Raw genomic sequence first — 27969 nt, forward strand, 5'->3', positions numbered from 1 at the left:
GGACCGCCAGGGAAGACTGTCTTTTGTTGTTGTTGTTTTTTTAAACCATATCAACAATACTATTATCCCACTAAGACCATGAGCGCTTCATTCACGTCATCCAGTGCCTGGTTCAGAGCTGGTTTTCCCCACGTGCCTCAAAGGCACCTCTTCACAGTTGATTTGTTAGTGCCCTTTAAATCTAATCCCTTTTCCTAATCTGTGGACTCATGCCCATGGAATGGCTTATAAGATCCGTAAAATGGATGGATAGTTTGTTTACATGTTGAAGACATTACTCTTGGGAAGAAGCCTGTAGCTAATTGAATAAGGTCCATCTCAGAAACTTTGATGCAGGTTTCAAGTTTTTGTGGGAAGCTCTTTCACGGGTCTCCCGGGGTTGACTCCCACCAGTGTGTCTCAGACCGGAGCACCGGGGCTCCCAGGCAAGCTGGCTTTGAGGTGTGGTTCTCTCTGAAGGTGTGATGACCCCCCCCACCCCAGCCCAGCCCAGCCCTGGCAAGGATCCATGGGAAAGCTTCCCTGAGGGCCAGCTATTGGATCAAGAGCCCTGATAAGAGGGACCGTTTTCTGGAGCTCAGGCAGCCACGATTCCTCCCTTTGACCAGTGTTTATCCAGTGCCTTTTGTAATCAGTCTTGGTCCTTCTGGCTCCCGTGTACTGAGCACCTACTGTGTGCCACCCACTGGGCAGGTCATACCCTCCTTATGCCCTTTAGTCCTCCCATCAGCCAAGAGAGACTGGAGAAGTCAGAGGCTCGCTCGAGGTCTGTCAGTGAGCTCATGGTGGAGACAGTTGGAATTCTATCAGATTCCTGAGCTCTTGCCTGCCTCCCCATGTGCTCAGATCCCCTTCTGGGTCCTGGAGGGATTGGGGACCCCAGGATGGGTATGGCCTGTGTGCTTAGGAAGATTACATTCTAGCAGAGAATAGAGACAAATAATTTGATACAGTCGCAGAAAAATTGTAGCTAAGAAGGTGAAATACATTCGAGTTGCCCAGTCTTGAGGATTCACAATAGATGCAGTGGCTAACACCGGGTGGCCTGTGAGCTGACCGCAAAGTGCCCTGTCCCTCATTCAGAGGAGTTAAAGCACAGCAGTTCTGGGGTGAGAGGCAGTAAATCCCTTCATGTACCACACTGGCATGATGCTGATGTGCTTCTTTCCGTCAGCAGTACGAATCACACATCTGATCACATTTCCCTTTTTGCCTTTGCTGCTGGGAAGCTCAGAGCCAAAGGTACAGCCCCAATTTAAACAACCATGATTTGCTTATTGATATTTTGACTCCCACCCTGATCCTGATCTTTGGTCTACTCTCTCCGATCCTGTTTTTACATGTTTGTGTTTATGCTTCCTTTCACTGGGCTGTAACCATTGAAATGTATGTGTGAAATGAGACAGATATAGTAGTCCCCCCCTTACCTGTGGAGGGTACATGCCAAGACCCCAACAGTTGATAGTACCAAACCCTATATATACTATGTTTTTTCCTGTACATACATATCTATGATACAGTTTAATTAATAAATTAGGCACAGTAAGAGATTAACAGCAGTAATAATAAAATAGAACCATTATGACAATAGACTGTAATCAAAGCCATGTGAATTAATCTCTCTGTCTCTCTCTCTCAAAATATCTCATTGTACTGTACTCACCTTTCTTTTTCTTGTGATGATGTGAGACGGTACAATGTCTACATGAAGAGCTGAAGTGACGGGAGTGACACAGGCATTGTGACATAGAAGGAGGCTTATCTGCCTCATGTCATCCTGGATCATTGAGCCACGAGGGTGTCAGTGGTTGGATGCCAGGAGCAGGGGATGTGTTTGGTTGGGGACCCCAGGCAGGATGGAATGGGATAGCACAGACTTCATTATGCTACACAGGATGGCACAGAATTTTAAACTTATGAATTATTTATTTCTGGAATTTTCCATGTAATAGCTTTGGACCACAGTTGACCGCAGGTCACTGAGACTGTGGAAAGCAAAACCACTGATAAGAGAAGACCACTGTACATAAAATCATAAAGTAAAACTCCTTTGGGAAGTTTCTGGAACACGTTTTTCTCAGGAGGGACATCTCTGGAGCTCCCAGAGGCAGTTACAAGAGTGGGTCGTTGTGATTGGGACACACAGGATTGCAGGACTGGTGTGGTGAGAGGGGACCCCTTGGCCATGCTGGGCCAGGGCTGGCATCCCACCAGAGGGGAAGATTCTGGCCTGGAGCATCGTGGAGATGTGGCAAAGCAAGACCAAGAACTCAAAGGCAGGGCCGGGGCTGGCGTCTTGACAGGGACAGTGTCAGGATGACCCCAGGAAGTCGATGTCAGTGAAAGTGCAGTGGTGGGTCTTCAGGTGGTGGAGAACCATCGGGTGGCGGTGGTCCTCGTCTCCTAGCCCGCGGATCACTGTAGGGTTGGCCTGGAAGCGGGCTGTGAGTGAAGAGCTGACGCTGCTACACGGGAGAAAGCCCAGTCTCTGATCTCTGTGAGCCTAGAAAAGATCCCCCTGCCCTGTGTTCATTTTTCAGTTTAAGAACCCCCTGATCCTACTGCTTCTGGCCTCTGCCTTGGTGAGCGTCCTCACGAAGGAGTACGAGGATGCCATCAGCATCGCCATGGTGAGTGCACTCCATGGGGAGCAGTGCCCCGATCCCAGACCCGGCTGCCAAGGGGCTTGCTGAGTCTGTGCTTGTCTTTGTTATGCAAGGAAAAGAGAGTTTGGTTGTAGATTTTTTTAGAAAAAGAAAACACAACAGAAAGAAAGGACAGGAAATCCACATCCTTCTCTACCTCCAAATAGGGCATCCTGGTTCCTTGGCCATCGCTCTCTTGGCGGTTACGCTGGTGGCTTCTGGTTCTTTGCCGTCAGGAACAATGTTGTAATGAACTCCTCCCCTGTGACCCCAGGGTGAAATTGCCGGATCCTGGCTGTGTGTGCAGTACAAAGAATAATTGCTTGGGGACTTCCCCGGCGGTCCACTGGTTAAGACTCTGCGCTTCCACTGCAGGGGATGTGGGTTCGATCCCTGGTCAGGGAACTAAGATCCCACATCCTGTGTGGTGCGTCCAAAAAAACAAAAACAAAACAAAACAAGAATCATTGTTCACAATCATTACACAGAGAGAACGGTTGGGCACCTTTTTAAAAAAAATGTTTTTTTAAATTTAAAAAATTAGCCGTTTTAAAGTGAATAGTTCAGGGACATTTACTCTATTCACAGTGTTTTGCCACCACCACCTCTGTCTAGTTCCAAAATGTTTTCGTCACCCTAAAAGAGACCCCGTACCCATTACACAGACGCTCTCCTCCCCCGCCCCCCCCAACCAGCTCCTTGAAACCACCATCGCTTTCTGTCCCCACGGATTTACCTGTTCTGGGTAGTTCCTCTAAATGGACTCATACAGTACGTGACCTTCTAAATGTGGCTCTGAACACATTCTGATGACTTTCGTTCCTGCTTCCTTCTATCTGTCGAGTGCCGTCTTTTAAAATACAAAAACAGACTTCTTCCGTGCAGTGGAATTCGATGCTTCTGTTCGAAAGCCTGAGGCTAGGTCCGCATCTTCTGATATGGACTGATGTTTATTAGCTGCTGTTGAGATATAAACGATTACCTCTGCACTAGATGACCCTGTGTCGTACGTGTATCCATGCTGAAAAATCTAGAAGGATAACCCCCAGATGTGAACCTCTAGGTGGCGGAATTGGAGGTGCTTTTCTGGCTCGTCTGTTTTCTAAATTTCTGCACAGTGTTCTTATGTTGCAAGAAGAAAGGAAATAATATTTTGCAGGACGATGCCCCCTCCTTGCCTCCCCTGGGCTCGTTCGCCTGCTCCTTGGGCAGCTGGGTGTTAACGTCCCTCCCGTTTGCCCCCTAGGCCGTGCTAATGGTGGTCACCGTCGCCTTCATCCAGGTGTGTAATGTGTGTCCTGAAGTCCTGGGCGGGGTCACCCGGGCTGATGGGAGCTCTGTGGAAGCCTCCCTCTTAAACACCACGTTTCACATGCTTCCTACCAGGAGTACAGGTCAGAGAAATCTCTGGAAGAGCTGACCAAGCTGGTGCCTCCCGAATGTAACTGGTAAGTCAGAGACCCCCCTGGGACTTTTTGGTTCATCAGAGGAGCCAGTGGGCTGGTGAGTTTGACAAAAAGTTTGGCAATATTTATATCCTTTGTAATGTGATATGGGAGAAGCATATCTCACTGGGGGTTAGGAAACCTGGTCTCTCTGCCCCGCCAGCCGATTGCTACATGTCCTTGGGTGTGTCGTTCAATCTCTCTGGGCCTCCGCTCTGTCACTGGTGTCTAATCAGGGTGCCCAGCCTGGGGGCCCCGGGTGACGGGAGTGGCTTTGGGGAGAGGGTGGCCCACAAAACCTGTGATGAAGTGTGCAAAAATGTGTGCATTTTTCCTAGGGAGGCATTCGGAATTTTCACTGGATTCTCAAAGGGGGGCTCGGAAGAGGCTGAGAGGCGGGGCTTGAAGGAGCTGAGGCATCAGAACTCTGGCTGAAGGGGGTGGACAACTCAGTATTGAACTCCAGTCATTTGCTCAGCTGCCCGCCAGCCTCTTTCCTGCCCGGACATTCCTGCTTTGCCATTTGGTTATCACACGGCCCTCCCCAGAGACATTTAAAAAGGAAAAAAGAAAGACGAAAATGTCCCCCATTCCTCCTGGGCCTGTCTGCTTACCGCAGTGCTGTGCCATAGGACTTTCTGGAATGTTCTGTCATGTGTGCTGCCTGGGACGGCATCACTAGTCCCATACGGCTACTGAGGACTTCACCCGAGGAACTGAAGTCTTCACTTTATTTAACTTGAATTCAAATCGCCTCACAGACTAGTGGCTGCGGTCTCGGACAGCTCAGCGTAGGGGATGTTCAGGGGCTGCCGCCATGGGTAAAGGGAGCCGCAGAGGCAGAAGGGAGAAGGTTTGTTTTTGTTTTTTAATTTATTTATTTATTTTTGGCTGTGTCGGGTTTTCGTTGCTGCGCGCGGGCTTTCTCTAGTTGTGGCGAGCGGGGGCTGCTCTTCATTGCGGTGCGCAGGCTTCTCACTGCGGTGGCTTCTCTTGTTGCAGAGAACGGGCTCTAGGCGCGCGGGCTCAGTAGTTGTGGCGCGCGGGCTCAGTAGTTGTGGCTTGTGGGATCTAGAGAGCAGTCTCAGTAGTTGTGGCGCACAGGCTTAGTTGCTCCATGGCATGTGGGATCTTCCCAGACCAGGGCTCGAACCCGTGTTCCCTGCATTGGCAGGCAGGTTCTTAACCACTACGCCACCATGGAAGCCCCGGGAGAATGTTTTAGGCTTGATTTTTTTTGTCCATTTAATTTTTTGGTGTATCAGTAATGCCTATGTTATTTTCCCTGTAAAAATGAAACTCTTTCAGAAAAGGCCCAGGTCTTCTCCCTTACCCCTGCTAGCGTCAGTTGAGGCTCTTTTAAAGTCACGTGTCTTTCCCAACTAGACATTGTTGCTCAAAAGAAAGTAACTGAAAGTATCTCGTGATCTGAGGTACTTTGGAAGGATTTAAACATACAGTAACTCTCTATTACCTGAAGGGTAATTTGGGGGAAAGAACCTTAACGTGTATTTGGCAAAATGGAGCATAGCGCTGGGGGATAGAAAAATCTAGTGAGACAGAGTTCTACCTCTCATGGAAACAGCAAGCAAAGAGTATGTGTGTGCGTGTGTGTGTATGTGTGTGTGTGTGTGAGAACAGGCAGAGAATAATGAGTAACAAAATAGAGACCAGAAAAGCACGATGTGAAAGCATGAGAGAGGATGAGTCAATTCTAGAAGGTTCATCGGGGGGCAGTAAAAACGTCTGGGCCTAATGATTGGATGAACAAGGCTGTCAGAAATCCAGACGTGTGATGTGTGACATAATCCTATAAGCAGACAGAAGCATCTATGAGTTAAATGGCTTGATGAGCTGATCTTAAGTTTAAATATCAAGTCTTGGCCTTTTGGGTGAATAGTATGCATTATTGATGTCCCTGGAAGTCACTTCTGAAAGATATTTTTATTTTCAAGAGCAGCGGAGGCAGACAGGCTGGTAGGGTTGAAAGAGCACTGAAGGGACACAGCCTCGCTCCCCGAGTCCCTGAGACCCGTGTCACAAATCAGGAACAGCATCTGTCCTGCAGACACTTCCTGCATTACCTCCATCCTTTATGCATTCACTAAATACTTACTAAGCACCTACTGTGTGCAGGGAGATATTGTCCCAAGCGAAGCGATGGGAAGGCCCTGGGCTTTGGGGCGCTCACATTTCTAACAGGGGAGCCAGATGATGAAGTGAAGGATGAGATGATTTTGGAATGTGGCAGGTGCATTAAAGCCAAAAAGACCCCCTGAAACCCAAAGCCGCACAAAAATTAGAAGGAAGAGAACCTCACGGAGATGCGGTAGTGACGAGGGGAGGTGTGGGAACTACCTTAAATAACTGGCTGGCAGCCCACCCTGATCTGACATTTGAGGAGGAGCTGACCTTTAGGTTGAGGACTGAGAAACAGCAGGAGCCAGCCATGGGAAGAGCTGAGGGAAGAGCAGATGTATATCTGATAGGCAGTCTTGGATACAAAACCCAGAAAATTCAGCTGTGCAAACCACAAGGAAATTGTGTTGTCTTATGGTAAGGGATCTGAGGTGGGGGGGATGGTGGGGTTAGTTAAATTCAAGATGGCACCAAGGACCTGGTGCCTTTTATTTCTTTACTCTGCCATCCTCAGCTTGTTAGCTTTGTTCTTGGGCCAGCTTCCCTCATGATCCCAAAATGGCTGCCACAGCTCGGGGCATCACAGCCAGGTATAAAAAGGTCCAACAGAAGAAGAGACCATCTGTGTGTGTGTGTGTGTGTGTGTGTGTGTGTACAGAGTGAAAAAAACTTTCTCTCAAGCCCCCAGGAAATATCCACTCCTGTCTCTTAGGCCAGTGTTGTAGATCATGCCTGTCCCTATGCCGGTCATGGCAGGCGCTGGGATCACCCTGATGGTCTCAGCCACTCAGGACCCACCCGCTAGAGCACTGCGCTGTGGGGAGAAGGGCAGTACCTGCATAAGATTGAATTCTGTTAACAGGGAAGAGGGGAATGTCTGTTCCAGCATTCAAGGTCAGCAAAGACCTTGAGACTAGAAGGAGTTGGGTGCATTCGGGGGCGGGGTGACAGGAGGCAGGGCCTCTGGGTTTGACTCCAAGGTCACTGGAGAGGGTTGGAGTAGGAGGAAGTTGTGATCCGATTTTGTGCTTTAAGAGCTCTCTGGTTGCCACATACAGGATGAATTGAAGGAGGTCGGAGGTGGGGTGGGCACAGGTCCATCTGGGAGGCTCCTGCCATGTCGGGCAAGGGGCAGTGTGTGGTGGGATTCCAGTGGGAGCCCATGCACAGAAGCACATCCGTGCCTAACGGCAGACGGCAGATGGCCGTGAGGAACGGTCCAGGCCCTGTGGGAGGGGGTGTCCCCAGCTTCTCGAGCACTTAAGATGCTCCTCCCAGCTTTGGCAAGCCTCTGCCATCCCTGAGGTCCCGAGCCGGGCTCTGCACACCAGAAAGCTGTGTCCTCTGAGGACAGAAGTGCCGCTAGCTGCCAGCTTCATTAAGGAATCGCTTCCCTAGACCAGCAGAAGCGTCTGGAGGCCATGTGGCCCAGCCTTGTTTCCAGGCAGAGTGAACAGTAGTCACCCCACTTTTCAAATGAGGCTCAGGGTCTCCTAGAAGCCATACACTTTCCCAAAAGTCTTTTAGGATAGGTGAATTTAAAAAATAATAAAACCGTAAAGGCACAAGGGTTTGTCCATAAGGGAAAGAGAAAGTGTGTTTCTGTAATCTTTGCTCGTTTATCAAAGTGCCTAAAAATGAGATGTCAACATGGGTGCTTTTGCTTTTTCCCATTTCAAACACAGCATAAGAGAAGGAAAGCTCCAGCATCTTCTTGCTCGAGACCTGGTGCCTGGAGACATCGTGTCTCTCTCTATCGGAGACCGGATCCCTGCAGACATCCGTCTCACAGAGGTGAGGGGCCCCAGACCCTGGTCCAGGGGCCATGCAGACACTTAGCTTCTCAGAGGCAGGCGTTCTCTCTGTCTCGTGCACTGCACAGACACAAGCATGTGTGTACACAAACAGGAAGTTAGCAAGCGAGCTAATTTTAAGCATAAACCTCCTCCAATGGCATTTCACAAATTATTTCTTCTCATTTAAGTATAAGCCTAACAGTTGTGGTTATGTGATTTTTCTAGTTTACAGCAAACTGCAGTGGAAATTAAACCAGGGTGGGGCTGAGGAATGAGGAAAAAGTTGCTTCTAGAAACGGCCACACTGATGTCAGAGAGAAACGCTATCTGATTGCTTAATCTCGAGGATGGGAACAACCGGTACGGCCATAAACAGTAGCGCAAGCTTTTACAAGAGCGCAGGTGGGGACATCGGGTGTGGGGCAAGCTCTATCCCCAACCTTTGTGAGCCTCAGGGTGTCACAGCTTCACAGAACATTTCCTGAGGCTCTCTGAGATAAATTTGATTCTCAAGGAAAGGTTAAATCAAGTTCAGAGGGATCTGTTGATGGGAGTAATCTATTTTATGATCCCTGGAATACTTAAGAATATCAGCCTGATTTATTTATTTAAGGAGGACATGTTCTCAGGATCCATAGCAGGCTGTTTGAAGGGTGGCCTGGAGTGGGGGGATGGAGAGAGGCAAAGAGGCTGGGAGCTAACCCCTGGGAGCTGTGTTTACAGCACCCTGAGACAGTCTTTGAAGTAGAGGCAGAGGCCAGAGGGCACCCAGGCTTTCAAGCCCCTCTGCCCCTGGCTTTCAGATCTCCAAGCAGGGCAGGTGGGTCCCATTAGAGGAACCATCGTCCAGTGGCCAAGCCCCACGTGCAGGAAGGCTGGGGAAGCCAATGTGACGTTGTCCATGCCTCCCCTAGGGGTGGGCTCTGCCCCACAATGTGAGGGAGCCCCCAGGTACAGGGTGGGGAGTCCACATGCCAATAGGGAGGATACACATATACTACAGGCTCTCCAGAGGGGCAGTGTTGCCGAGTGGTTAGTGCCCTGGGACTGGGCATTAGCCGGATCCTGTCATTCATAAGCTGTGTGACCTGGAGCAAGTTGCTTACCTTCTCTTTGCCTCGGTTTCCTCATCTATCCAAGCGGTTAATGTTTATTCCCGCCTCGTGGGGTTCTCCTGAAGCTGAAACGCTAAGACCTGCTGCCTGCTCGTGCAGTACCTGATGGGGGGACAGAGTCACAAATACCCGCACTTGATTTTACCGTCGATCAGTACCAGCTCTACAACAGTTCTTTGAAACAGTTTTTTTAAACCCCAAATGACTCCTTTCCTACTTCAGCTGGTTTTCTTCCTGCCCCGCTTCTGTCAAATTAAATAGCGCCTGGTCGTTGGCACCACGAGGTGCCTTTCAAGGCTGGCAGCCGCCAACACTCTACAGATTTCCTTTTTTGTCCTTTTGCAACTCCACTGAACAATCAATAGCTTTGTTTACTCACAGTGGAATATTCTCCGCTATTAAGCTCTTAATTAGTTCCAATTAACCACATTAAGCTATTAATTGGTTCCCTTGCATCTTTCAGCCTCCAGAGGCCGCCCGCATTCCTGGGCTTGTGGCCTCAAATTGCTCCAACCGCTGCTTCTGTCTTTGTACTTCCTTCTCTCAGACACTTCTCTGATCCTCCTCTTAAAAGGACCCTTGTGATGACATTTAGGCCCCATCAGGGTCATCCAGGGTAATCTCCGCATCGCAAGGTCCTTAATTCAGTCACATCTGCAAAGGCTGTTTTGCCATTAAGGTAACACTTTCACGTGTTCCAAGGATTAGGACTTGGGTGTCTTTGGGGGATCGGATGGTCGGGGGCTATTACTCAGCCCAGCACACTCAAAGCCCTCCTCTAAGCCTCTCTGCCCCCCCTCCCTGCCTCAGGGCACCCCTCCCCATATCCTCATCACTCATTCAGTTAACAAATATTTCTTGAGCACCTACTATGTGCCAGGAACTGTGCTGGGTGCTGAGGAGGCAGTGGAGAAAACAGACGAGATCTCTGTGCTCATGGGTTTATTGCCCAGAGTAACACACAAACCACATCTACTCATGACAGGTAATGGTTGCTGCAGGGGCTTGAGGGAAAAGCCCCGGGAACTCTGGGTTTCCCAAACAGGACAGACTTGCCTGGCCCAACGCAGTCACAGAGGGCTTCCTGGAGGCAGTGGCTTTTGAGCTGTCCTGGAATGGACGTGAATCAGCTGTTCTAGGCAGAGGAGGCCCAAGCTGTATGCCCAGCCCTGACTTAGAAGCCAGGCGCCTTGATGCTTTCAACTGCCTGCAGTGTGTCTTCACTCAGGAGGGTCATTTCTGCCGCCAGAACCCACTTTCCACCAGCATGACTTACAGCCTTTCTCATTCCTGAGGTCTCAACTCACTGTCCCCTTCTCACTGGCCTCCCCTAACCCCTCTCCTGAGGCATCACCCCACCCCCCCGCCCTGGGTACCTGCTGCTCTTTCCAATGTCTGTTTGCTTTTATGTTTATTGCCAGTCCCTCCACAAAGGCAGGGGGTTTGTCTGTCTCAGCCCTGCTGGATTCCCAGGGCCCAGAAGAATGCCTGTCCCCTCGCAGGAGATGGATGGACAGATGGACAGATTGCCCACCTGCATTCCAGTACACCCAAACCCACACCCACCTCTGCACCTGCGTCCCCTTCCCTTCCCAGCCCCGCGTCCCATTCTTCCTGCTTCTCTGGCCGTCTGCTTTCAGAGAGGCACCTTTGTCTCATCTCTCTCTTCCTTTCCGCTTTTTAAGAAAAACAGACTTTATTTTTTAGAGCCATTTTAGATTTACAGAAAAATTGAGAACATAGTTGAGAGGATTCCCATAGATCCCACACCCTTTCCTGTAATGTCAGCATCATAAATTAGTAGGGTACCTTTGTTCCAATTAATGAACCAATCGAGGCACGTTATTATTAACTAAGGTCCATACTTTTACCAGATTGCCTTAGTTTTTCCCTAATGCCCTTTTGTTGTTGTTGTTCCAGGGTCCCATGTTACATTTAATCACCATGTCTCTTTAGGCTCCTCTGGGCTGTGACAGTTGCTCAGACTTGCCTTGTTTTTCATGACCTTGACAGTTTTGAGGAGGGCTGGTCAGGTATTTTGTAGAATGTGCCTCAATCGGGACTTGTCTGATTAGACCTTTTTTTTTTTTTTTTTTTTGTGGTACGCGGGCCTCTCACTGCTGTGGCCTCTCCCGTTGCGGAGCACAGGCTCCGGACGCGCAGGCTCAGCGGCCATGGCTCACGGGCCCAGCCGCTCCGCGGCACGTGGGATCCTCCCAGACCGGGGCACGAACCGGTGTCCCCTGCATCGGCAGGCGGACTCTCAACCACTGCGCCACCAGGGAAGCCCTGATTAGACTTTTTTCATGCTTCGACTTGGGTTTGGGGGAAGAAGACCCTGGAGATACAGGGGCTTCTCTTCACGTCCCATCAAGGGCGCCACCGCGACCCATCACTGCTGATGCTGGCTTTGATCAGCTGGCTGAGGTCTCTTTCCTCACGTTTTAATGTGTTGCCAATTAACGGGGTTCTTTCTGTGAAAGATCCTCATGCTTGGGCAACCGCTGCTGTCACTCCAGCTGGAACCTCCCCCCATCTTATCCATCCAGCATCCCCTCATAGTGTCCTCTCCCCAGGCTCTGTGTTCATGGGCCTCCTACTGCCCTGGAAGCTGCAGTGGCCCCCATGTCACATGAATCGAGACTAAACTCCGCCCTCTGACTCTTCACAGCCTGGCCTGCCCCACTGCCCCATCTCTAAGTCTTCTGAGAGAACAGAAGCCTGAGCTAAGAAAATGCACTAGAATTCATCTCTGGCACAACCTAGCCTTTGGGACCTTGGGCAGGTTTCTTAAGCTCTCAGAGCCTCAGTTTTCTCATCTGTAAAGTGGAGATCAGAGCACATCTTTTCCATGGGATAATTGTGAATGTTTCATGAGAAAATACAAGCACTCAGCAAACGTTTATTAGCATTAGCATACCATCAACAGCAGTATTTCTTCTCTGAATTTCTCTTGTACTTTAACTTAGCACCATCCTATTTAGCACTTAATCACCCTCTGTTTGTATCAAGAACTTGATTTCCAAATTTCTTGGAATAGAGTCTGACTTAAAATTCTTTGGGTGTATAATAGGCGTCCACTAAAGTCTTGTTGAGTTGACCAATTGAGAAACTGGGCGAGCAGGTTATATTCTAATTGGTCTTTCTTTAACCAGCAAAAACCAGTGGTCAAAATGAGCTCTGCTTATGTGGTTCTCTGTGTGTTTGGAGGGGTTAGGGTTGGAACTAGAAGAGACTTGGCGACCTTCCAGCCCAGTGTCTCCCAAAACTTACCCCACTAGATGATCCACATACTACCTCCCCCACTTGGAGAGTCTCAGCACCTATTTGCGTAGTAAAGGCCCTGAAAAGTCCTGCACTAAGGAGAACCAGTTCACTGGCTTTAACTCCATGTTTCCCAAAATGTTTTTCACCATGGAACCCTTTCTCCATAGCGCACCAATTAACTCCCTGTGAAAGAGGGTTCCCCAAGACACAAGTGGGAAAATGATGTTCTAACTCCTGACGCATCCATTTTATAAATGGAAAAACTAAAGCTTCCCAAATCACAGATATGCAAATATGATTTTTTTAAAAAAAAGAACCTTAAGAAGTCTCTAGCCCTCGTGGGTCCACTGGGAAACCAGCATGGAGGTACGGGGGGCTCTTGGGCATGCACTTAGCATTCACGTAGTCTTGTACAAGTGTAAACACTGGAATTAAAAACAGAACAAATAAACCTGTCTCCTTAGTTCCACTTGCTGCCAGTTGTCTCCTTGTTCTTTCTGTCCGGCTCTTCTGTCCGTGCCCACTTCCGCCCCCTCGTTGAGAGCCCTACTATGCTTCACTTGGCCTTTATTCCTTGGACTGTATGCTTCCCCTCCCAACGCAACTGGCCTACCTCTTGCAACGTCTAACATGGTTTCTTTATATCTCCCCCATGTCCATCCTTCTCTGCTCAAGACTTTTCATGGCTCCTCATCGCTTACAAGGTAATATCCAAATTTGTTAACCAATGCCAAACACAACTGGGTTCCAACCACACCTTCCATACCTCCTTGCCCCAGTCATGCTGGTCCCCACACGGGTCCCCAGGTGGACCAAACCTCCTGTCTCTTTGCCTGTGCCCTCTTGCGTTGATGGGGTTAAGTCCCCTCTTCCAATCAGTGCCCCTTGAGAGCAGGGCCAGCTCTCCTTCCCACTGTGGCTTCCGCACCTGGGCCAGTGCCCACCTCTGTCCACTCCCTGTCTACTCGCAAGAACCTGTCCCCAGAGAGGGTGAATTGGTGCCAGTGCTCAGCGCACTGGGCTTCTGTCCTTTTAGTGCTGGTGGGTTGCTGGCAAACGAGCAGTCTTTTCTGTACCTCCCCCCATCTCTCCATTGCTCTGATGAAGCTTGTTATTACTAAGTTCACCCAGCAGCAGTTCTCCAAATTGCCTTTTTTTTTTTTTTTTTTGCGGTACGCGGGCCTCTCACTGCTGTGGCCTCTCCCGTTGCGGAGCACAGGCTCCGGACGCGCAGGCGCAGCGGCCATGGCTCACAGGTCCAGCCGCTCCGCGGCATGTGGGATCCTCCCGGACCGGGGCACGAACCCGTGTCCCCTGCATCGGCAGGCGGACTTTCAACCACTGCGCCACCAGGGAAGCCCTCTTTTTTGCTTAAATGAGAAGGTCCTTAGGGGCAGAGCCCACCCTGATGCCTTGCGTGTCCTCGGTGGTACCTGGCACAGTTCTGGCCACAGGAGACTCCCCTCTTGAGTGATACCTACTGGGCCTGTGGTCAGTTTTGCAAGGTGGTTAAGAGTGCAGTTTCTGGAGCCATCGCCTTGGTTCAGACCTCTGCTCTGCCACTAACTAGCTGTGTAAACTTGAGCACATTTCTTAATCGGTCCATGCCTCAGTTACCCCAAATGTAGAGAGGAGAAAATAATAGCATCTTTCATGGAGTCTGTGAGGATTGAGAGATAAGCCTTGTGTCAGACTCCCCTGGTGGCACAGTGATTAAGAATCCACCTGCCAATGCAGGGGACACGGGTTTGAGCCCTGGTCCAGGAAGATCCCACATGCTGCGGAGCAGCTGGGCCCGTGCACCACAGCTACTGAGCTTGTGAGCCACAACGACTGAGCCCGGATGCCGCAATTACTGAAGCCCGCGCGCCTAGAGCCCATGCTCCACAACAAGAGAAGCCACCGCAATGAGAAGCCCGCGCACTGCAACAAAGAGTAGCCCCCGCTCGCTGCAACTAGAGAAAGCCTGCGCGCAGCAACAAAGACCCAATGCAGCCAAAGATAAAAAATAAATTAAAAAAAAAAAGAGATAAGCCTTGTGAAGTGTTCCGCACCTGGCCTGGCTCATGGTAGATGTTCTGGAAGTGTCACCCTGGAAACGTCTGGGTGTGTGTGCGTATCTGTGCCCGAGTATGTGTTTTCGGTGTTGACGTGACCTTAGGCTGTCACTGCATAACACGGCTCAGTGCTACTCAGACTACACAGATTGTACGGGACCTTCCAAGGCGGGTGGGATGTGGAGTGTTAGGGGAAAGACAGGATGCTCTGAGAGGGATGTTCTACTTTAACCATTGCCTAAGTTTTTAAAAATATTAAAATTTAAAATAATGTTAAAATAGGATATGAGACCTTTGTGCTTTCTGAAAGGGGCCATACATTCAAAGCTTTTCTGTTTCGTGGAGGCATCTGAGGCTGCATTCTGATACTCGCTTCCTGCTTTCAGCACGTTCCTGTTTGCTGTCTGCTGGCAATGACACTAAGGTGCTAGACACCGTTCTGGGCTTTGAAAACCAGCTCACAGATGGGAGGGTGGGTGCCACGCCTTCTCGCTTTGCTCCCCCAGGTCACAGACCTCCTGGTGGATGAGTCCAGTTTCACGGGAGAAGCCGAGCCGAGCAGTAAGACGGACACCCCGCTGACGGGCGGGGGCGACCTCACCACCCTGAGCAACATTGTCTTCATGGGGACACTGGTGCAGTACGGGAAGGGACAGGTAAGCCCCGGGTGCCTGGGGGCCCTGGTCTCCGTCATCTGCAGGCTTTCAGCCTCAGAGCTCAAGCTCCCCTCTCCTAAACGCAGGGCGTCGTGATCGGAACAGGAGAAAGATCCCAGTTCGGAGAAGTGTTTAAGATGATGCAGGCTGAAGAGGTGAGGGCAGTGGGGCTTTGGGTCTTTGGAAGCTGGGCTTTGAGATGATTCTCAGCTGGTGACACCAGCCCTGCCTGCTCCTTAGGAATAAGGATGATATGCTTAACGTGAGTACCCTTTTTCAAATTTTTTCTTTTAAAACATTTATTCGGATTTTTGTCAAGATAACTTACGGTGACACGCGCAGATCTGAAACGTAGCAGTCAGTGAATTTTTATATATGTGTCCTTGTGTAATCGTCACTCAGCTTAAGACGTTAAAAAATCCAGGCAGAAACTGGGGGACGCTGCTGGGATCTCATCTAACAAACCCATTGTTCTCATCCTTTCAGACGCCTAAAACTCCTCTACAAAAAAGCATGGACAAACTGGGGAAGCAATTGACACTTTTCTCATTCGGCATAATTGGTGGGTGAAGCAATTTCTGCACGGGGTCCCAGAGGGGATGGGGTGTGTGGAGGGAGCCGTCCTGAGCACCCACAGCTGTTTCTCAAATACCCTGCTACTCACCTGGGTGAGAATTGGGGTTTGGGATCAGAGGTTCTTGGACAGTAACAAGAGGTTTCTCTATCAGAACAAGCTAATGGCTGTAACAAGCAGCCCCCACATTTTAATGGCCTAACATGGTCAAAATCTATTTCCTGCCCACACCACAGTCCATGGGCATGTTCCTGGTGAAATGGCTTTCCTGGATAGCTCACCTCCAAACACTGACTTGGGATCCCAGGCCCCTACCGTATTGTTGCTCTGCCTTCCTGCAGGTCCTGGGAGGTGGGCCATAATTCTATGTAGCCAGCAGGTAGGGAAAGAGAGAATATGGAGGCTTGTGGGGGGAAATTTTTAAGGCAGGGACCAGGAAGTGATGTCATCAATTTTGCCTATTCTCGATTGGCTGGAATGAAGTCACATGGCCTACCTAACTGCAGAGGAGACTGGGAAATGTAGTCTGGTGGTGCGCCCAGCCAGGTTTCTATGCTACTAAGCAGGTTGTGCCTGGGCTTGTGCGTCCTGGCCTTTGGCAACACACCAAACAGCATCCACAGATGCTGCAGAGCTAAATTCAGGTCTTACTCCTGAAGATCCCCATGGGGCTGCCCTGGTCCCTTCACCTGCTCCTTCCTGCTGTCTCCAGCTCTGGTTTTGAGTCTGTGTCCTTCGTTCCCAGCTTTCAGGATCAACCAGTGCCTGGGCCACTGTAGATTCTCAATAAATGTTGGTTGAACGAACGAGTGAATAAAGGAACAAACCAACCAACCACTGCTTATAGCATTAGCAGTGATGGGAGGAAGTACTAGAGAATCTGGCTAAACTGCAGGGCCGATAAAGTTCTTGGGAGAAACATCTGTCCCTCCTAGCAGCAGTTTTGTTGTGCTTCTGGGCATCTAGATGCATTCATTCATTTAGTGAGTATCTTATGACATGCTAGACCCTATGATAGGTTCTGGAGCCACCAAGATGAGTCAGACACAGCTTGTGCCCTTTGAAGGACCCCAGGGAAATAGGAGAGAGACACCTGAACAAATATGAAATGTGAAGGCAGCAGTTAATTTTGCATGGGAGAGTTGGGAAGGCTCCCAGGAGGAGGTGACATTAAGTTGGGTCTTGAAGGATGGGTAGGAGTTTGCCAAGTGAAAAAAAAAAAAAAAAAAAAAAGAAGAGATTGGGAATTCCAGACAGAGGAAAGGGTAGAATCAATGGCATGGAAGGTATTTCCCACTCTTTCACAACTTATAAGAGGTGGTAAATTTAGCAAAGTGTTAAGAGGATATGGTCTGAAGTCAAAGCTCTCAATTCTGTCATGCTGGGGACAGACCTGCCCACCCTTTCCTCCCTGGCCACCCCATCCCAACCTTCTAGTATCCAGTCTCCTTTCCAAATGTCAACTTTGGATTTAGTGCACAAACTTTGCTCAGTCAGTAGTTTTACTGTTTTCATGTAGCTCTATGTCCTCTTCCCTCGTCTCCACCCTATTTTGTCCTGGAGCAGTTATGGAAAATGGGTTTTATCTTAACCTGCCAAGTCTGATCACAGCTAAGGGGGCTGTGTGCTTGTGAGAGGATTTGGAGTCCATGCTCAGGCTAGGTGGCAGAGAATTGTGATGGATTAGTGATGTCTGTCATGGACGCAGGAGGGGAAAGTGGCTCTGCATCGCCGTTCACCTGCCATCCTCGGGGTTACATTGATCAGGCTTTTGGGCTAGAATGGATGCCCACACGGCCCCAGCTGGCCAGAGGACCCTTTTACACTCTGGAGCAGGGGATGGAAACTATGACTCCCAGGCCAAATCGGGTTTGCCACCTGTTTTTGTGTGGCTCACAAGCCAAGAATTTTTTTTACATTTTTAAATGACTGAAAAAAATAGAAGAAGAATATGTTATAACATTAAAGTTATATGAAATTCAAATTTCAGTGTTCACACATCTGTTTTATGGGCACATGGCCACACCCATTCACGTATTATCTATAGCTGCTTGCACACTGCAACGGCCAAGCTGAGTTGTAACAGACCATATGGCCCATAGAGCCGATGCTGTTTACTATCTGATCTGTTATATGAAAACCTTTCCACCACCTGCTCTAGACATTGGGGTTGCCAGAAGGAGACTGGGCCGTAATAATGGCCCCAAGAGCAAATACCAAGTAGATGTGCTTCAAGGCACATTGTCAAATAGATGCTCTTAGCAGGCCTTTCCACAAGATGAAATTTGTTTAAAAATAAAAAATCCAAGTCAGAGGTCCTGCACGGTCATTGCCTCGTATAAGCCATTATTCCTCAAGTTAAATTAGAAAGTAAATTAGCATGGCCAGGCCCATGATACCATTCAGACGTGTTTTCTTTTTAATAAATATTTGAAGAATTGCTCTGGCAGAGTGGGAATCTTGAACCCTCAGAGGGTCCAAGGAGGAGATTCTGGGGAACAGCGAGCTCCAGCGGAAAGCGGTGTTTGCCACTTTCCACGGTATCAATAGTCACAGCCGCCCATTTCAAGCTACCAGTGCAAAGTTACTGAACGTGGATTTGGGAAGAAATGAGCACAGTCAGCTCTTGTGAGCCCCCGGTGAACAAGCTCAGCCTCCTCCTGCAGGGAGGCCCCCAGGGTAGGGGCGGGTCCTGGTGGGTGCGACCCTGCCCCTATTTTTAATAGAGTTCCCTCCCACCCAGTCTTTTGCATCTGGGTTCATTTGGATTGCAGCTAAGATTTTATATGACTACTGAAGCCTGTTGCTAATCATAGTATGAAAATAGGGACTTCCCTGGTGGTGCAGCGGTTAAGAATCCGCCTGCCAATGCAGGGGCCACGGGTTGAAGCCCTGGTCCGGGAAGATCCCACGTGCCGTGGAGCAACTAAGCTTGTGCGCCACAACTACTGAGCCTGCGCTCTAGAGCCCCCGAGCCACAGCTACTGAAGCCCGTGCGCCTTGAGCCCGTGTTCCGCAACAAGAGAAGCCACCGCACCGCAATGAAGACCCAACGCAGCCAAAAATTAATTAATTAATTAATTAGAAAGATACATAGTATGAAAATAGCCCCTAATCAGATCTTCTGACCCCGCTACTCCCAACACACACGCACACACGCACACCGCTACTACCCAGCAGGAAACTTGCGCTGGCTCCCCTTTCCCTGCAAAACAAAGCTGGTGCTTTTCAGCAAGTCTCCCAGGACGTGTCAACAGGTGACTCCTCTCACCTCACACATTTTTCCCTTCACCTGTCCGGTAACCGTGGCCCCAGCCTTTCACGACTGGGTGCTCCTGTGGGCCAGGAGCCGAGCTAAGCACTCCAGGTACATTGTCACATCTTACATCCTGAAACAAGTCCTTGAGGAAGACACGGTCATTGTCCCCACTTTGCAGGTGAGGAAACTGAGGCCACGCCTGGCGGCCCCTGAACTTCTCCCCATTGTCAGAACGTCTCAGCACTTGCACGGGTCCCAGCGTGACTCATGCCACCCCTGTGCCTGGAGGGTCCGTCTCTGACTGACTGTGTGTCCCACACATAGCACAGTGCCCGGCGTTTAGGAAGCGTTGGGTCAACGACTGACGAAGGAGAGAAATGGAGAAAGGAATGTATTTAATCATGAACACGCAGGATAAAGTCAGTCAAGAGACAGCGGCCAATCTGTGCGTCACGGGAACACAGCAGACACCTTGGGGCAAGTCCTGGGGGCGTGCAGCCCGTGGGAACTTGTGGAATACAGAAATGTTGACAACAGCCCCAGATAAACTGGTTGGCTGTTTCTTTCTTTTACTTGAGCTGCCTTGATCCTCTCCTGAAGAAGTAAAGCCATCCTCTTTCTCGTAGTCAAGGGAGTTGCTTTCTTAAAAAGAAAAAGGGGAGAGGTGGCACGTGTTTGAGGTTATTCATAATAGTCCTGTGTATTACTGGAAACTCTTTAAGGAAGTGAGTTTGGAATGCCTTCGTCCTTTGGGGACATAGTTGTGCATGTGTGTGTGTGCGTGTGTGTGTACGTGTGTGTGTACATACATACGTGTATGTTTTTATCTCCTCCCAGGCCTGATCATGTTCACGGGCTGGCTGCAAGGGAAGCATCTCCTCAGCATGTTCACCATCGGGGTCAGGTAAGGGCGCTGGGCCATCCCCCCTCGCCTGTGCACAAGGGAAGGTGGGGAGATTGGGGGGCAGGAATGGCGTGGGGAAGATGCAGCCCTTCCCCCTAAGCCACAGTCTCCCCGTAGCACACTGTCTGGCAGGTGGGTGCCCAGCGAATGTCTGCAAAAGGAAGGAAAGCTGACGACTCGGAGTCCCTGTCACTGTCCCTCTGGCCCGTGGGTTTGGGTTTTCCTGGCTGAGCGCGGACTCCAGAGCCAGCCAACCCACATTTAGATTCTGCCTTTGCCACTTGCTAGCCATGCGACCCCGGCCCAGCGTCTTCATTTACTGGTCCTTCTTTTCCTCCTCTGTAAACGGGTGTGATGTCAGCCCTCCGAGAGGCGCGGTGAGGATGCCCCGGGTGCCCTGCGCAGGTGCCTGCAGCCACGCGGAACGCGCAGTGGGTGCGTGTTCTCATTACGCACTTGGAACTCGGCCCTTGATTTATGGAGGCAGCTGCGGGAGAGGACAGAGACCGTGTAGCCGAGGCCACACGGCTGACTGCAGGGCTGGGGATCGGGGCCCTGACTTTAAGCCCAGGGAACCTGCCCTTCCCTGACCTGGTGGTGCTCATAAGTGACCGCCCCACCCTGGGTCCCAGTGGAGAAGCAGAGGCAGACAGGAGAAGGCAGGCTCTGTGCAGGGGCGTGAAGTTGCCACAGCTTTTCCACGGCTGCTCGGGGACACGGGGTGCTAGGGATTGTCCCTAATGGGGCATGTCCCAGCGGAAGGGCAGCCGGTAATCCGGGACGTGGAGAACCCACGTCAGGCCCCTCATGGTTTCCTCAGGGTGACGCCCCCTTGTGTTGTTGTCTGTAAGATGGTCAGGTGTTATGTGGAAGATTAATGTCGGTGAGCGAAAATACATACTTAGTACCTCAAACCCACAATGTAAACAAACTTAGGTGCCCGTCAAGTAGTGAACAGATAAACAGTATACAGTGGAATACTATTCAGCCACGAGAAGGAGGGAAGCCAGTGGGGGAAGGGTAAGCTGGGACGAAGTGAGAGAGAGGCATGGACGTATATACACCACCAAATGTAAAATAGATAGCTAGTGGGAAACAGGTGCATAGCACAGGGAGATCAGCTCGGTGCTTTGTGACCACCTAGAGGGGTGGGATGGGGGGGTGGGAGGGAGACGCAAGAGGGAGGGCATATGGGGATATATGTATATGTATAGCTGATTGAGTGTCATACAGCAGAAGCTAACACACCATTGTAAAGCAATTATACTCCAGTAAAGATGTTAAAAAAAAAGAGTGAAGCACTGACACGTGCTACGGCGTGGATGCCGTAGAAACGTGAGGCTAAGAGAAGGAAACCAGACAGAAATGGCCACATACCATGTGACTTTGTTTCTATGAAATGCCCCAAACAGGCAAATCCATACAGACGGAACGTAGGTTAGTGGCTGCCAGGGACTGGGGTCGGGGAACGAGGAGGGACCCCAACAGTTGTGGGGTTTCTTCTGGGGGTGATGAAAAGGCTCCAAAAGTGATTGTAGGGATCGTTATACAACTCTGAATATAAAACCACTGAATTATATACTTTGAAAGGGCGAATCTTATGGTACGTGAATTACATCTCAATAAAGAAAACATAAAGCAGGTAATTAGGAAAGCTATTATTACAAGGATCCTTGGAACCTTTCTAATTTATATATAAAAAGTAAACTGTTTGCAAACAGCCACGTTGTAACTGTCATTACGATGACGCACCTCACAATGGCTCGGGGCATCCCAGTGTAGGACGGAGGCTGTGGGGAGCTGCTTCCTACAGGGCCGGCCAGTGTGGGCCAGAGAACCTTGCTTTAGGGGGTTGAGTGTACACGTCTCTGGTACAGAGTCAAGTCTGTCTGTGTAAAAATGAGTGGACACCATTACCTGGCAATTAGCAATAGAAGAAATTCAAATGCAGGTCTTGTAAAATTCAAATGCCTCCCTTTTTAAAATTGAAGTATAGTTGATTTACAGTGTTGTGTTAATTTCTGCTGTACAGCAAAGTGATTCAGTTGTACATATATATATACATTCTTTCAAATGCCTCATTTTTTAATCACACTGACCTGTGTGCATTGAGAGGCAGGTCAGCAAAATCCACCTGCGGGCAGGTGTGTATCCTATTACTCAGTGACTATTTTGTGACTGAATGGAAACTGGAAAAGCCTGTGTCTGGTTTTAGAAGCTTTGCCATTCCTTAACAAACAAAATCTCATTAATGCCAACTCCTGGGGACATGAAAAAGAAAAAGGAAAAGTTGGTTAGAATATTATGGGACAAAAACCATAAAAGCAAGATACAGATGGCAAACATTTGGAAAACGCCATCTCAGACTAATTCTGAGTATAAAACGAAAAGATACCCTAACAGCAATTGTCTTTAGGTTTTCACTTTATATAAGCTATAAATAAATGGATGGATACCAGGGCTTGGGTCTTCCCCCCAAACTCTTTGGAACCATGAAAATCAGGCCATTGTGCTGTACAGATGTTCCTGCTGGATTTCAGGTCTTTTCCCTGAAACACACCCGGATCATCATCGTCACGTTTGGGTGGTGGCCACAGCAGACGGCTTGCAGAGCTCTAGATACAGAGCCCAACGCGTTCTTTTGAGTGGACAAGGTCATGATCTCAAGTCGAGCTGGGGTTTCCTGACTTTATATCCTGAGCTACGTGCCGTGAATGGTATAAAGGAAAATAGGACCCAGAGCTTTCGTTGGCTGTTTATCCTTCCGTGTCAGTGTCGGAGTGTTGACCAGCTAGGTGAGGCGGTTCTAGAATCTTCTAGAAAGTGAAGGGGGCGCAGCCAGGGTCTGCTGATGCCGAGTGGAGGAGGGGGAAGGACTCGGGAGGAGCAGGTGACCTCGCTCATCGAGGCACAGCTCCGAGAGGCAGGCCGGTCTCCGTTTCACAGATGGAGAAGCTGAGGGTTAGGCCGACACATCTGCCTGTAGTTACAGGATCAGGGAGTGGAGGAGACAGACTGCAGACCCCACGATTCTGATCCAAAGCCAGGGTCCGGCTCAGTGCCCCTGGCCACCTCCCGGGCGGGGCGGGGACTCTCCCTCCCCTCCCCGGCCATGGCACTTGGTTTGCTTATTTGCCCCACACGTTTCTTGAGCACCTGTTTACTATGTACTTGCATCGTCCACTGCTGATGGAGCCGGACCACGGAGTCTGCAGGCTGGTGGGGAAAGTAAACGTGAACAATTTAAGTGAATGTTAGCAAAATAATCACAAAATAATCACAAAATAATCACAAATAATCACAAAATAATCACAAAATAATCACAAAATAATCACAAAGCTACAAAGGAAATGATGGTTGAGAGAGATTAAAAGGGAGGCGGGAAGGGATGTTGGCCGGAAAAGGGGGCTGGGAGAGGTTTCTCTGAGGAGTTGAAGCTGGAGACATGCTGCTAAGGGTGGGCGGGGCGTTCAGGCAGGGGAATGGCAGGGGCAAAGGCGCGGAGGCAGAGGGAGCCTAGCGCATCTGTGGAAGCAGCGGGGAGGCCGTGGTCGGGCTGGGTGATAAGACCAGACGGTAGGGTAGATGACGGGGCTGATCACGCGGAAACTCATGGGCCCCTTTTTCTCTGAATTCTAATCACATCCTCAGAACCCTTCTCAACACGCGGTGCCAGGCCATCTCTACTATTCTTTTGGAGCAGAGAGATGAAAAGTGTTGGCCATTCTTGGAATGGTGATGGGAGGTGTGAACCCTGGCTTGCTCTGAGGAGGGAGGGGGGAAGAGGGAACAGGGCAGTGGGCAGCTGGCTGCGCTGTGGACGGTGGAGTTTGAGGTGAGGGCAGGGCCTCCCGCAAGAGGAGGACGCTGTAGAGCAGGGGGTCTTGGACTTGACCGTAACTAACCTCACCATACAAGGGTCCCTGAGAGAGCTTGTCCCACACAGATTGCCGGGGCTCTGACTCAGTGGGTCTGGGGGGAGGGCCCGAGATTCTGCATTCCTAACATGCTCCCCAGGGATGGTGATGCTGCCGGTTCAGGAAGCAGCACTCTGAGCAGTGAGGCCATGGCTACAATTACCCTAGTCGGGGCTCCAGCAAGAGGTGGTGCTAGGGAAGAAGGTGGAGCCCCAAAAAGAAGGCTCAGGTGACTGGGTAGGGGGTGGTGGCAGAGGGTGGAGCCTCAGCCACGAGGGGCTCCCAGAAAAAGCAGAGCTCTCAGAGGCCATGATGCATGAGAACCTCCCCCAAATAAGGATGCGTTCCATCCCATCTTGTAAACCACAGAAAGTTCCATGAGGCAAAAAGACTGTTAAATATTTCCAGGTCAGTAAGAGAAAAGGCTCCTGTGTCCACTGCATCCCTACTTCCCCAAGGTCATTTCTGATTTCTTGTCTAACAGCCCCTTTCATCTCTCTCATCCCACTCGGTCCATGGGAAACTTGCAATTGAAAGAAAACTGACTGTGGTCATTTCACTTGTGACTTTGAAAGGATGAGGTTCTTCAGTTTTTAGCAGAAGAAAATCACTCAACACCTCTCAGTCATAAGGTAGAAATGGCAGGATAGCTGGTGAGGAAGAGATTCTCCAAAATAAATAGCATGAGAATCATTCTTTTAAAAACTTTATCCTACTTCCCTCTGCCTTGAGCGACATTCAGGATGACCCAAGGTCTGCTTGCTTTTCCTGGTCTAATCTTTATTAGTTTGCCAATTAATTTTTTATTATTATGAGAACATCCAGGCACACACAATGCCCTTCTCATGCCATGTAGGAGGAAAGTGACCATGAGAACCCTTTGCAAATGTTTGCTTAGCTGGCCTTGTCAGCCTGTGCCATAAAACCAAGGAAACCTTCTTGCCGTCACCGTAGAAACCGGGCACAGTCCCTTGACCAAATTCCGTCACCTTGGTTTATATAACTTACCCCTGCGTGCTCCACGGTCTCCAGGTGAAAGGCCGCCATTCATATACCGTATTTCTTTGATTCTAAGACACACATTCTTTTTCACCTTCTACCTTCTCTGAAGTCAGACTGCTTCTCACAAGTGAGGTGATGAGAAAGCATCCCGGCACCGTTAATGGGCAGTATGTTTTTACAGGTGCGCAGGATAATGGTGCCCTTCCCAATCAGCAGCGCCTTAGATCTGATGAAATACGGTAGCCATGCGTGGCTTCGGTTGAATGGTCATCCTCGGCGGCGGCGGCGGCGGGGCTTTCTGATTATTAACCAACCTATGTAGAGCGCTCACTATATGCTAGGCCAGGGTGGGTCCAGGCTCTTGCACTTGCCATGTGTTCACTCATTCCTGTGTGTTCACTCAGCAAATATTTACTGACTACCTGCGGGACTGTGCTCTGCAAAGGGTGAACCACGCCGGGGCTTGGCATGGTGATGCTCACCCCACAGCTCTGCACAGTCTGCCCCGCACTCTCCAGCCTCCCCCATCGGCCTGAGGTCACTGGCAAGACACAAACCCTGCCCACAGGAAGGGGGTCCTGTGCTCAGTCCCAATGCAGATTCCCAAGGGAGAAGCTCATTGGGTCAGCTGGAGTCACATGTTCTCCTCTAACCCAATCAACCTTGGCTGTGGGAGGGCAGGGCCACGTGGTACAGAAAGAGTTGGGGGGGGGCGTCCTAAGCAGATGAGCAGACAGCACAACGACCCGCTTAGGCAAACGCCTCGCCATGCCACTTCACCTCCCCCAACTTTCATTTCCTTGTCTGGTCTTCTCACAGCAAGTGTCTAAACCATTAGACCAATTTAGAGTAAAATTTAAGGGACCCAGGGAGGACCCTCTGAACCTAATAATTCCGCTTCCCACTTCGTGCCTGATTCCGGAAATTGCTTTCATAGGGCCCAAGCCTTTTGTCTCTAATAGATGACAATTTAAATGCAAAAGCACTTAAATAGGCAAAACAGGGGACAGGGTAATTCACACTAAAGTGTGGATGTCTGGTAGGAAAGCAGGGTTTCGCGGGGGGAAAGCTCAGAGCAATGGATGCTGAAGGAGGAGGCAGGTGTGTCATGGGACTGGCAGCAGAGGACAGAACAGAGAAGGTGGGGGAACCACGGACAAGCTTCACCGGGTAAACATGCTGCCAACGCCAGGTGCGATGCACGTCATCGTTAAGTGCGTGCTCGAGGTGATCCACCTGGCCTTTTCGATCCAGCCTGGCTGTGGCCGCCATTCCCGAGGGTCTGCCCATCGTCGTCACAGTTACGCTGGTCCTGGGAGTGCTGCGGATGGCCAGGAAGCGGGTCATTGTGAAGAAGCTGCCGATCGTGGAGACTTTAGGTGAGGGAACCCAGCTGGTTGGATTCTTACAAATTGGACTGCATGGGCCTTTTAGTGCCGTGATGATTCTACCTGGGTGTTTCCTAAGCCTGAGAGTTGGTGGTGACGACTTCTTGTTCCTATAAACTCTGGTGTCTTCTTGTGCCAGGTTGCTGCAATGTCATCTGTTCTGATAAGACGGGGACTCTGACTGCCAATGAAATGACTGTCACCCAACTTGTGACGTCGGACGGGCTCCACGCCGAGGTGAGCCCGTGTGAATTTATAAGGTTCAGGTCCAGGTTGTGCCCTGCCAGACCCCTTCCTTCCCAGAGAAAGCACACGGAGTCTTCCAGAGAACAGTAAGGAAGAAGCAAATATGGGTTATTGGACAATCTCCTTGCTACCAGTAGCAGCAGGGAACACGACTGGTGGAAGGCAGCCACCCTCTGGTTGGCAGAGGATGCTACACCCTTGTGTTTTCACATTGTCCGTGTTTCCTGTCATATCACAGCCACAGCGTAATCACAGCAGAGATCACTGCCAAGGCTACGATATTTGCTGTCGGCTGTACAAGAAAGAGCTTGCCCGCCCCGGTTCTAGAACATAAGCACCCTTGTATGCTAATACTTGGTTTTCATAACCATAATTTTTACCGGCTGAAGAATGCCCTGTTGCAATTTACTGAAGCACGGCACCTGGTGAGGTATCTGACTAATACGTAATCCCGCAGGGGACATTTCACGCTTGGAGATGTGTTCGTGGTGGGACCGTGTCCTTGGGGATGGATCCCCAGAAAGGGATATGGGTCAACCGGGGAAGCGTCTTTTTGCCTCCTAGTGACACCCCGTTTTTTGCCTTTGCCCTGTAGGTCAGCGGAGTTGGCTACAACGGCCAAGGGACTGTCTGCCTTTTACCCTCAAAGGAAGTCATTAAGCAGTTTTCCAACATCTCAGTGGGGAAATTAGTGGAGGTAAGTGTCAAAAGCGCCACCGTGAAAGTAAACATGCATTTAAAACAGAGCTAATGGGGACTCTCTCCGGAAAGAGAGACAGCAGTTGGACCAGCTGGTTCTCGGTGATGACCGGGCCACGGCCCAGGGGTCAGGTTGTCACGGCGGCCCAGATACAGATGGAAATATGGGTCGTAAGGGAAAAGCTGGGAGCCCCTTCCTCCCCCCTTGCTTGCTGGACAGGGAAGGGGCTCCGTGAATGTTGGGAAACAAGCACAGGATGAACGCTGCCTGTTGTGACCATCAGTACTTGTAACGTGAGCCATACCTATCCTCGCAGGAGCTCACGTCCCCTCCCCACGAGAAGTTTGACCACCATCCTCTCCGCGCAGGTCCCACCTCCACGGTGACAATTAACAGAGCCCTGAGAGGGCTGCCCCATTATCTCAGTTGTGCAGATTAAGAAATGGGAGCTCGGGACTTCCCTGGCGGTCCTGTGGTTCAGACGCCGCGCTCCCAATGCAGGGGGCACAGGTTCGGTCCCTGGTTGGAGAACTAAGATACGGCGTGCTGGCATGCACAGCACCGGCCAAAAAAAAAACGGGGGCTCAGAGAGGTAGCGTGAGTGCCCAAGGTCCCCCAGTGAGTGGGAGGGAGCCGGGATTCACCCCCGTGCTCTTTTTGTCTATGTTATTATTTTAAATTGACATGTAGGTCGCACATCACAGAACTCACCCTTTAAAGTGTACAGTTCAGTGGGTTTTAGTATATCCACAAGGTTGGGCAGCCATCACCGCTATCTAATTCCAGGATGCTTCATCGCCCCAATCAGAAACCCCGTCCCCATTAGCAGGCACTGGCCATCACCGCACACGCGTGACCC

At 50.2% G+C, this 27969-nt stretch overlaps 1 protein-coding gene across 4 annotated transcripts in view; it reads left to right on the forward strand.

The window, feature by feature from the left end:
- ATP2C2 (ATPase secretory pathway Ca2+ transporting 2) overlaps window positions 1–27969 on the forward strand; it is an 89536-nt gene that overhangs the window by 35802 nt on the left and 25765 nt on the right. For all 4 annotated transcript variants that reach the window (XM_089903366.1, XM_022583027.2, XM_089903365.1 and 1 more), the window contains exons 4-14: window positions 2541–2630; window positions 3892–3927; window positions 4032–4093; window positions 7915–8023; window positions 14971–15120; window positions 15207–15275; window positions 15607–15682; window positions 19791–19857; window positions 26031–26155; window positions 26304–26401; window positions 27006–27107. In XM_089903366.1, the coding sequence (XP_089759492.1) occupies window positions 2541–2630; window positions 3892–3927; window positions 4032–4093; window positions 7915–8023; window positions 14971–15120; window positions 15207–15275; window positions 15607–15682; window positions 19791–19857; window positions 26031–26155; window positions 26304–26401; window positions 27006–27107 (984 nt within the window). The remainder of the gene's footprint in view (window positions 1–2540; window positions 2631–3891; window positions 3928–4031; window positions 4094–7914; window positions 8024–14970; window positions 15121–15206; window positions 15276–15606; window positions 15683–19790; window positions 19858–26030; window positions 26156–26303; window positions 26402–27005; window positions 27108–27969) is intronic.

The sequence above is a fragment of the Delphinapterus leucas genome, chromosome 20, assembly GCF_059928025.1.
Source record: "Delphinapterus leucas isolate spDelLeu-1000000601 "Yukka" chromosome 20, BTC_Dleu_Yukka2, whole genome shotgun sequence".
Lineage (NCBI taxonomy): Eukaryota > Metazoa > Chordata > Mammalia > Artiodactyla > Monodontidae > Delphinapterus > Delphinapterus leucas.